The sequence below is a fragment of the Nelusetta ayraudi genome, unplaced genomic scaffold (assembly GCF_046127955.1).
Source record: "Nelusetta ayraudi isolate G7.1 ecotype Tasmania unplaced genomic scaffold, CSIRO-AGI_Nayr_v1 ptg000042l, whole genome shotgun sequence".
In the NCBI taxonomy this organism is placed as follows: domain Eukaryota; kingdom Metazoa; phylum Chordata; class Actinopteri; order Tetraodontiformes; family Monacanthidae; genus Nelusetta; species Nelusetta ayraudi.
The window spans coordinates 18,409,543-18,420,000 of record NW_027466092.1 but is presented as its reverse complement, the minus strand read 5'-3'; the positions used below and the strand labels follow the sequence as shown (position 1 = coordinate 18,420,000).

Sequence of the window (10,458 nt, the reverse complement as noted above, 5' to 3'; positions counted from 1 at the left end):
GCTGTATAAGTAAACTTACATCACCTTCCGTTACTTTCCGTGCTGGTCATGTGACCTCCTGTCCGCCCAGAGCCGGCCGGCGGTGGCGGAGAAGGGCGGGCGGCAGCTGCAGCAGCTCTCCCTGCTGGACGGAGACGGCCAGCGCCTGCTGCTGCTGGAGAAGGAGAGGCAGCGGGTGGCGGCCCTGCGACGCCTCCAGATCGAGACGGAGCAGTTCCGCTACTTCGAGGACCAGCTGAGGCGCCAGGATCTGGCCAATAGGAGAGGGGATGGGGCGGAGCCTAAGGTAACCCTCCGCCCAAACCCTCCATCTGGGGTCGCTGCACTGTTCTCTCAGCGAACTGCGTGTGTGTGTGTTCTTCAGGTGGGGATCAAAGTGCCTGAGGTGACGGACGGCTCCTGTTTGTCTCGGCAGCCAATCGCAGATGGCCAGCAACCACAGAGGGCGGGTCCCGCCGGGAAGAAAGCTCCAGCTACTGTCGACCAATTGGCTGCCTCGTTGGCCGGGGTCCACAGTGAGCACACTTTATTTTATTTCATTTTATTTTATTTTAGTTAAGTTTATTTCAAATAAGTAAAATGAAAGAAAAATAATGGAAAAATAATCAATCATAAGAATGTTATTACAAAAAACTGATTTCATTGATCAATTCATTGATTAATTAATAAAATTGCTTCCTAGGCAGATATATATATATATGTATATGTATATATATATATATATATATATATATATATATATGTATATACATATATATATATATATATGTATATGTATATGTATATATATAATAATTTCAATAATTTATTGACTTGACATGTTAGAAAGTGGGCTCATGTTTTTATTTTTATGGAATAAAACGACTTCATGATGAGGAAAAAAATGTGGGTCTTGAGATTCCACCAGTTGAGTACCACTGATCTAATAGACCAAATACCACCTGTTAAAAGTGTTCCACTAGTTCACGCCGCGGTCTGCTTGATGTTGTGCAGCGCCGAGGGTGGAGGGACTTCGACGGGTGGTGCTTCCCCAGGAGCTGACGCATCGCTTCCTACTGCTGGCCGCCAGCAACACAGCGAGAGGCATCGAGACGTGCGGCGTCTTGTGCGGGCGACTGGTGAGACGACCTGCCGGTCAACCCCAGTCCTCCCTCTCCCTCCCCCCAGTCCTGTCTGACTGATGCTCTCTCGTCCTCAGATGCACAACGAGTTCCTGCTGACACACGTGGTCGTCCCCAAGCAGTCGGCCGGCCCCGACTACTGCGACATGGAGAACGTGGAGGAGCTGTTCAGCTTCCAGGACCAACACAACCTGCTGACGCTCGGCTGGATACATGTAGGCGAGCGCTGCGGCACACAACACAGCACAACAGTAGATAGACCCTGAAAGGCCCAGTGTGTAAAATTTGGCTTGATTTGTGATTTTTATATTGGTAAAAGCTTAACATACTGCCCATAAATACATTAATAAAAGTGTATACTGGCAGTACAATAAAAGTAATTTGCTTTTCCTACCCGTAGAACAGTTACATAGAGCAATAGGGGTCTTGCTCCTAGTTAGCTGCCGTCTTGCGCTGCTATTTATTAAGGAAATCCAGTATTTAAGGAAGCCTGCCTGACGGTGCCCTAAATATGAAATACTTCCTTTAAAATTTTACAGACTGGACTTTTTAGGATAAACACAAGACTCACAAAACACAGAATAATTTGCATACATATGCACAAAACATTGTTCTATACCACTTACTACTACCACTACTACTGCTACTACTAATAGTAATACATTTAATTGACATTTAAGAACAGTTTACAATACTCAGTAAAACATCAGATATTAATTATCGCAGTCAGTATTGACACAATGACTCGGCGATCTTGAACAGCCGGGTTTTGAGTCTGGATTTGAAAATTGGGAGAGAGCCAGTGTTTCATTCCCATAGAGCAAAGGAAACAACATGTGAGGAGAGCTTGATTAAAAACATGTGAATCATCAGTGTGTCTCTCTCATCACCTGTTGCCGTGGAAACACCGGCTTTGGTTGTGCAACAGATGGGGGGTCAAAGATATGAACATACAACAGGGGTCTCACTCTTTGTGTGTGTGTGTGTGTGTGTGTGTGTGTGTGTGTGTGTGTGTGTGTGTGTGTGTGTGTGTGTAGACCCATCCCACCCAGACGGCCTTCCTCTCCAGCGTCGACCTTCACACACACTGTTCATACCAGCTGATGCTGCCTGAGGCCATTGCCATCGTCTGCGCCCCCAAACACAATGAGTACGGACACACACACACACACACACACACACACACACACACACACACACACACACACACCTAATACTATTTCTGTTCCACATTCTCCTATAGTGTATGACAATTTTAACCCTTCCCCCCAGCACGGGCGTGTTCAGGCTGACTGTTGGTGGGATTTCAGAGGTGTCCAGCTGTAGACTCAAAGGGTTCCATCCTCACTCCAGGGAACCTCCTCTCTTCACTGTAAGCTCTCAAATGCATCCTCTCCTTCAACATCCGCACATGCCGGGGATTTTTGTCGCCAGAAATAAAAGTCTCTTTCTCTTTCTCTCTCCCTGTGTCCCATTGTTCCCAGGTGTGTCAACACGTGGTGGTGAGGGAGGCAAAAATCAGTCTGTTGGACCTCAGGTGACAGACAGGAGGTGCTGTTTGTTTACATCCCAGCTGCGTGTGGGAGACAGTAGAGTGCCTTCTAATGAGCCACACCGACATGAATGTGTGTGTGCGAGCAAGCGAGTGTGTGTGTGTGTGTGTGTGTGTGTGTGTGTGTGTGTGTGTGTGTGTGTGTGTGTGTGTGTGTGTGTGTGTGTGTGTACACCAGGTAAGACTGTTAACAGGAGCCACTATGAATGAGGTCACTCCTGAACTCTCACAGCTCGAGGCCTGCTATGAGTCAGAGTCACTGAAGGTCGTGTGTGTGTGCGTGTGTGTGTGTGCGTGCGTGTGTGCGTATGTGAACATCAGCTTGTGTGTGTGTGTGTGTGTATTTGTTTGTTGGGTTTACTGACTGACTGCAGTTTGTATGAACCTATTTGTTTAATAAAACACCACCTGCTGCTCAACTCGTCAGAATCTTTCTTCTGTGTCAAGTTCTCGTGATTGTGGAGGTGAGAGTTTAAGACTGAACCCTGTTGTCAGTTTTCTTTTCAAATTAAGGTCTATTTAAGGTCTGCTATTGTGGAAGGGGTGAAGGCTAATATGCAGTATTGCGGTCTGCCACTGGGGGTGGTTTGCAGGTTTTCTAACATCCACTGGTGGTTTTTTAATATGTAACCTGTGGGTTTGTCATTGGATGAAGCTTCCTGTGACTGTGTTGATGATGAAAAAAGTCAAAAACGGTGTAAGTTGAGAGTTTCTGAGGGAAATAAAAAAGAATTTCTGAACATGTCGGCAATGAAGTACAGCAAACTCAGTTTGTATCAGAGCTCTTTTATTTATCGTCTGTCACTTCCTTCATGTCATCAAACAGCACCAGGAGGCCATGCCTCTGCTCACCTATGACATCATCCTACACCGAGTGACATCATCTCAGCACTGTGACTTTACTGACTCCAGCAACGGACAGTGACAACAGTGGCAATACTCAAGCTTTGTTCTTCAAAAATGAAAACACACTTCTGGCTATGAACCAACATAAAGGAAAGAGTGGGCCGGGGCCTAGTGGAGCAGGAGAAGAGAAGGGAGGGTGACAGTGTTTGGGCTCATAGAGGTAAAAAACAAAACAAAAAACAAAACAAGATTAACAACATCCTTTCCTGTAACTGACTGCCACAGAAAAATGCTGAGATGTTGATTTGTGTCATTTTGGTTGGATGAGGACCTGCTGGTTCTGGTTCTCCTGGTCTTGGCTGGTGCTCAGTGTGGCTATTTTGGGACAGTGCTGCGGGGCATGGACAATCGGATCTGGGAAGGGGGGCAGGGCTGTGGGCAGGTCTCTCTAGAAGCACTTGCGGTGGACAATGGACGGCCCTGCCTCGTCGTACTCCTGCTTGCTTATCCACATCTGCTGGAAGGTGGAGAGTGACGCCAGGATGGAGCCACCGATCCACACAGAGTACTTTCTCTCTGGTGGGGCAATGATCTGCAGGAAAGGAAGAAAGGAGGAAAGATGAAGGGGTTCAACCATCTTTCAGCATACCGCCAAGCTTATTGGTTGAACGGTAGAAGGGCAAGGACCCACCTTGATCTTCATGGTGCTCGGGGCCAAAGCCGTGATCTCTTTCTGCATGCGGTCGGCGATGCCCGGATACATGGTGGTACCGCCGGACAGCACGTTGTTGGCGTACAAGTCTTTGCGGATGTCAATGTCACACTTCATGATACTGTTGTAGGTCGTCTCGTGGATTCCAGCCGACTCCATACCTGAAGGACAGGTTGGTCAGTGGCATAGCAGGCCCATCAGTCAGTCAGACAGTCAGTCAGATAGACAGACACACGGTGCTTACCGATGAAGGAGGGCTGGAACAGGGTCTCGGGACAGCGGAACCTTTCATTGCCGATGGTGATGACCTGTCCGTCAGGAAGTTCGTAGCTCTTCTCCAGCGAGGACGACGTTGCCGCCGTGCCCATCTCGTTCTCAAAGTCCAGAGCGACGTAACACAACTTCTCCTTGATGTCTCGAACGATTTCTCTCTCCGCTGCAGCGACACGGACGCACACACAACATCACACACTCCACTCCCTGCTGCCCGACGCGCTCTACCTATGGCGAGGCCGTACCTGTGGTCACGAAGCTGTAACCGCGTTCCGTGAGGATCTTCATGAGGTAGTCTGTGAGGTCACGACCCGCAAGGTCCAGCCTCATGATGGCGTGGGGGAGAGCGTAACCCTCGTAGATCGGGACGTTGTGGGTGACGCCGTCGCCAGAGTCCAGGACGATACCTGAGATGTGCACACGCATGAGTTTGGGATTGAAAAAAATGACAAGTGATCAGATCAGATCACTTTAGTGACGTTTCACTACAGAAACTGTGGTCTGCGATTTGCTGAAATGTTTTGAAGAGGATTTGTTAATGAGTGATTGTATCAAAACTGATTGGACTGCAGATTCATGAGTAATACTCTCTCTCTATATATAACTACAATGGAAGTGGATGGTGTAAGAAGTGGAGGAGGAGTTCAACCTGTGGTGCGACCTGAAGCGTACAGCGACAGGACAGCCTGGATGGCCACATACATGGCGGGAACGTTGAAGGTCTCAAACATGATCTGAAACACACATATATGCATACTGGCTAATACTCAGTACTTCAGAGCAGTTGCTTTTGTGCACCAGTGATGATGTGTGTGCTGTATGTGTCCCACCTGTGTCATCTTCTCCCTGTTAGCTTTGGGGTTGAGAGGAGCTTCAGTCAGCAGGGTGGGGTGTTCCTCAGGGGCCACTCGCAGCTCATTGTAGAAGGAGTGGTGCCAGATCTAACCAATCACAGAACACTTTGGTCATTACCGTCACCACCACCACTACCACCCCCACCACCGCCATCGTCTAGTCACCTTCTCCATGTCGTCCCAGTTGGTGATGATTCCATGCTCAATGGGGTATTTCAAGGTGAGAATTCCTCTTTTACTCTGAGCCTCATCCCCAACGTAGCTGTCCTTCTGTCCCATTCCCACCATCACTCCCTGAGACAGTCAGACAGACAAGTGACTTTTGGCAGCCTGATTTTGAGGTCATCGAAAACTATTTAAATATCCACGTCTGCATCTTTAACTGAACTCGCTTTTAGCATTAGCATTAGCTTCTCCCTGGACTGATCAGCCGTTACCTGGTGTCTGGGCCGGCCCACGATGGAGGGGAAAACAGCACGTGGGGCGTCGTCTCCGGCGAAACCAGCTTTGCACAGACCAGATCCATTGTCACATACCAGAGCGGTGCTCTCCTCATCATCACACATGACTGCAGGGGGCGCTGTGGGTGGGCGGCGACGCTACGATACTGAGTCACACTGTGTATGGGAAGGTAGGAAGAGTAAGTACGGTGTGATTATATGTTAGTGTCACGAGGTACGATCAAGAAAATAGCAAATAGCTGCAAAGATAAAGACCTATCATAAGAAGGTTTCATGCCCTCTATTGGTCAACAGAACAAGAAAGAAAAAAAAATGCTCAATGAATTCAGCTATATGGTGTTGAATAGTCACATGGTACAACAACAACTCCATGGAGTGTTGGAGAAGAGGAGCTGGTCTAATGCTGTTCGGTGCAGAGTGACATCACAGGCTGATAGTGATCAGTGATTGATCAGCGATTAATCAGTGATTAATCGGTGCATCTTGCTGCTCTGGGAAGTTTGTGCATTGGAATCACCAAACATGGAGTTGTGAGGGTTTTCCCTCCCCTCCCACAATGCACCACTGCTGTCCTCCACTCAATGAACAACAAAGCATACTGGGACAAATTCCTAATTAGGGCATAAAGCGAGACCTGACTGGGTTTGGTATGTTCTTCCACTCTCTGTTCTCCTCAGCCTTCTCTCTATCGCTCTCGCTCTTGCTCTTTCTCTCTGGTGATTGAACAGCCAGTTGTTAACCTGAGGACTCCGATGGGGCACAGTGGGTTGTTTTACCCTCTGGTCGTCCTGCTGGAGCACTGTGCACCTCCTGGTTCTGCCCTGGTTCGCGATAGGAAAACTTGGTTCAAGTTGGGGTCGAGCTGCAGCCATGTAACCAAATATCTTTATGGGACCCAGGGGAGCATTATAAGAAAGCTTCTAACCAGTAAAGTAATGATGTAACAGTGTTCTGATGGACTGAATTAATGCACTTTGAACATTAGTGTGTACCACCCCTCTGTGCCGTAAAATACATTTTTAATGTACTTGGCTTGATGGATTACCTAAATTTTGGTCATGTTAACCGACTGTGTTGATTTATTGGTCTGAATCAGTAATGATGCACTGATTCAATAACTTTGTGCTCCTTTTTGGTATTGTCTCGGGAGTCCTCACATCTTTCATGTCTGAACTCAAGAACCATTCAGAGAATGAACAAAATACTCCTCTCGGCCACTGTTGGATCATCCTGTCAGTCAGGACAGAACAGCTGAGAGCTTCCACTCAGCTGTAGCACAACCACACCAAACACACCTCAGCAGCAGCAGCGCACAACTCTACACAACTCACAGCACACTTCATGTGTGAGTCATCCTGTTGACACGCAACATAACTGAGAAAAAAAAAGAGCCTGGCCTCTGTTGCCATGGCAATGGACGCAGAAACAGGCAAATTCAAAACTGTGATACTTCAGGTAGGTGAAGGAGCAGAGAAAGCAAATTAGAACAAAGGAAAGAAAAAAAATGAATCTGTACTAGGAGAAAGTGAACTCGAGATGACGGCAGAGTGATGTAAGGGCAATAGTAGAGGAGCAGAACGATGGAGGTCCACACTTAACAACTAGCTGTCAAAATGAGTTGGGAAAGAGGCCCCAGGTTCCCTTTTCTTCAAATTTGAGGAGAGGGAATAGAAGGGGAGATGGAGGATAACAGTACATTTGAAATTTGAGCAGAAAAAGAAAAGTCACAAGGTTACAAGGAGCTGAGGAAAAGGGTGGTGAAAGAGGACAAGAGGAGGTGGTGATTGTGAAGTGATGTGGAGGTTGTGGAGGAGCTCTTACCGTGGCGTGAAGGGCCTGCTGGGATGTGAGGGTGGGGAGGACAGAAGTGAGAGTTGGAGAAGCAAAGAAGTGAGTTTATCAAGCCTCCCCCCTCTGCCGTTCATCCCTCCATCCCGAACAAGGTCCCCACCCCCCGTCTTCCTCCTCCATCCACCCCTCCTGCTCTCCTCCTCCTCCTCCTTTCCATCTCCCAGATTCCTTATAGGGCAGGACCCGATGGCATTGGCCAATCGGGCAGCACCCCGCGCCACCAGACATTCTCCCATCATTCACTGCATTCCTCAGAGGGAGGGAGGCAAAGGGAAGGGAAGGGAAGGGGAATGGGGCGCTGGCTGAACTGATGGGTGTTTCCCCCTTGCTAAGCTACGCTAAATAATCACCAGCCGGCTGAACTGTAGGTAGCTACAGCATCACTAAAAACCTACAAGGACCTGCCATAAAAGTTGCTGTTAGCTAAAGATGACCAAAAAGGTAATGGCCACCAGGTAATAATGCTAATAACACTCGCTACTTCTTTATGATGTGTTCACATCCATCATGACAGACGACTTAATGGTGATTCCACACTGAGATTGAGGACATTGCTGCACCCCATGAACAATTAGTAGCTAGTTGTTTAGCTGCAGTTGAAAGCATCCATCCTGTGACAGAAAAAAAAGTGTTTTATTGTATGGAAAAAGAACATTTTAGTTCATCCCAAGTACAGTTAACGTGGAAAATGAGATAGATTACATTACACACGACTGCTGATGATCTCTGCTCTGCTGATGGTCACTGATCCTTGACATTCAAGGCCATGATGTGATGTTTCCTGTATTTTTATGTGCATAAATCTTTAGCTGATTATGATACTAAATTATTATAATTACGTTTTTATAACAACAATGAGGGCAACACCCATCGCTTACTTTCACCTCACAGCAAGAAAGATTGCAGAGTCGATTCAAGGGACAGATGAAGTGCACGCAGACAGACTTCTGTGGACACATGCATGCTTACCATGTGTCTGTGAACGTTCCCTCTATTCACTGTGGTTTTCTCTTATAGTCCAAGGATGTGCACATTTGGCTATTACAGAGGGTTGTTAGTCTGTGTGGCCCTGCAATAAACTAGTGACTTTTCAAGACAGCTGGAAGAGGCTCCAGCATCACCACCAACTCTGAATGTTGGAGAAGCGTTGATAGAAATATTGCATGGTTGGATAACAATGATAATCAATCAATCAATCAATCAATCCATTTCAGCCTGTCACGCCACTGCTGTCGGGTGGCCTCCACAACAATAATAATAATGATGATTATAATATCTTGTCTTTCTCTCTCTGCCTCATCTCCTCATATGGAATGTAAAATGTTCTCACACACACACACTCACACAGGCGCCTACTCGGTAACGTGCCTCAAGGACGACATCATTGGTTTATATGATGTTCAATACCCCCCGCCCCTCCCCACCCTACCCCACACACACACACACACACACCTCCACGCTTTGTACAATCTTCTTCTATCTGTCAACTAGCAAAGTTCACAGCTACATGCTAAAACAGTGTGCTAACGTGCTCACAGTCAGTTACAACTGAGCTTAATGTAGCTGAGGCCAAATGATGAGACAAGAACACCTGAAAATCACGAGAGGAAAACACTTGACCACTGGCTTTTAACAGACCAACATCCCATATGTTGTTCACAATGCATTACTGCAGTCAGCCACAGAAGGAAGGGGTCACTGCTCCATAACTACAAATCCCACAATGCCTTTCCTGGACTAACAGCTGATGAGCCTGATGATCACTGAATGACTGAGGCACTGAAGGATTGTGAGTATTGCGGCGTCCAGAGGCAAAATGTTCTCCATCACCTATCCAACATCTCTCTCATAGTTACTCTATGCTTCCTTTTAAGGAGAACCTTACTATGTGGGGAACCAAACTTCCTACAGGAGCGACACCTCCCACCTCGCTCCTCATCTGACGCTGAAAGTCAACAGGAAGAAGGCGTTTAGACGCCGTTCAGAAGACGTCCAGAAAGCCTGTCCTGTACGACATAAAACATGGGAGCACAGATGGTAGGCTTGTCCGTCCACATCTTCGCCTCCTAATAAGGAAGCTGCTCAATAAATAAGAGGGAGGCCTACACCTCCTCCCATCTCATGTAAGGAAAGGAAGCATGGTGGGTGTGGCCTCTTGTCTCTCTGTGTAAAGTCCTTTTCCTCCGAATGTCTTTCACTATGTCCTTGTTTAGTTGTGCTGAGTTCATCTCTCCTCCTCTTCCCCTCCTCCCCCTGCTGCTGCTTTTCCACCTCCTCCATCACTTCATTCCTCACTCATTTCAGACCTATATGTTGATTTAGATGTTTGGTTTCAAATGGTCAGGGCATCAGCGGTGTTGTTCATCCGCTTTACATTTTGCAGTTAATGGCAACATCAGACCTGCACATTTTAGCTGCACAGTAACACAACCTTCCTAAAGCTTTGAACAGCAGAGCGGCAGAAAAGTGTGTAGATGTGTTAGCTTCTTGTCTACAGCTAGCCGGCCTGTATCTTATGCTTGAACGTGCCCATATTGCAGTGGATTTGTCAAAAGATGGGTTGTTATCACAGATTAGCTACATCTATCCACAGATTAGACAGAATGGTGGCATACATGTAGGTTCCTGCAGTAAGATGAATGGACAGTTATGTTCAACCAAAGTAAATTAACTGGAATTTAAAGTATGCTGATTATGGTATGCTAATCACTAAATATGCTAACCTGGTAAAGGTCCAGAACAGCCCAGTGAAAAAAATCATTCAGACATCTTGACATGCTTCACATAT

At 47.0% G+C, this 10,458-nt stretch overlaps 2 protein-coding genes across 3 annotated transcripts in view; one reads left to right on the top strand and one right to left on the bottom strand.

The window, feature by feature from the left end:
• Window positions 1-2,834, top strand: part of stambpl1 (STAM binding protein-like 1) — a 6,251-nt gene extending 3,417 nt beyond the window's left edge. For both annotated transcript variants that reach the window (XM_076035167.1, XM_076035166.1), the window contains exons 6-12: window positions 71-286; window positions 365-515; window positions 994-1,118; window positions 1,199-1,336; window positions 2,159-2,271; window positions 2,394-2,493; window positions 2,606-2,834. In XM_076035167.1, the coding sequence (XP_075891282.1) occupies window positions 71-286; window positions 365-515; window positions 994-1,118; window positions 1,199-1,336; window positions 2,159-2,271; window positions 2,394-2,493; window positions 2,606-2,662 (900 nt within the window). In that variant the 3' untranslated portion in view covers window positions 2,663-2,834. The remainder of the gene's footprint in view (window positions 1-70; window positions 287-364; window positions 516-993; window positions 1,119-1,198; window positions 1,337-2,158; window positions 2,272-2,393; window positions 2,494-2,605) is intronic.
• Window positions 2,835-3,443: 609 nt separating this feature from the next.
• On the bottom strand, window positions 3,444-7,766 carry acta2 (actin alpha 2, smooth muscle). The gene is made up of 9 exons (XM_076035162.1): window positions 7,641-7,766; window positions 5,796-5,975; window positions 5,524-5,652; window positions 5,335-5,445; window positions 5,154-5,238; window positions 4,750-4,911; window positions 4,476-4,667; window positions 4,211-4,392; window positions 3,444-4,111 (listed from the first exon to the last, which is right to left on the bottom strand). Exons 2-9 carry the CDS (start codon window positions 5,922-5,924, stop codon window positions 3,968-3,970), a joined length of 1,134 nt encoding a protein of 377 aa, XP_075891277.1. The 5' UTR covers window positions 5,925-5,975; window positions 7,641-7,766; the 3' UTR covers window positions 3,444-3,967.
• Between the last annotated feature and the right edge of the window lie 2,692 nt (window positions 7,767-10,458).

Bases quoted from the DNA above. Each gene is read 5' to 3' on its own strand.
- acta2 (XM_076035162.1), bottom strand. From the start codon at position 5,924: ATGTGTGATGATGAGGAGAGCACCGCTCTGGTATGTGACAATGGATCT. The intron at 5,446-5,523 runs GTGACTAGACGA...GTGATTGGTTAG, and splicing joins ACTGGGACGACATGGAGAAG to ATCTGGCACCACTCCTTCTA. The intron at 4,912-5,153 runs GTTGAACTCCTC...TGCACATCTCAG, and splicing joins CGCTTCAGGTCGCACCACAG to GTATCGTCCTGGACTCTGGC.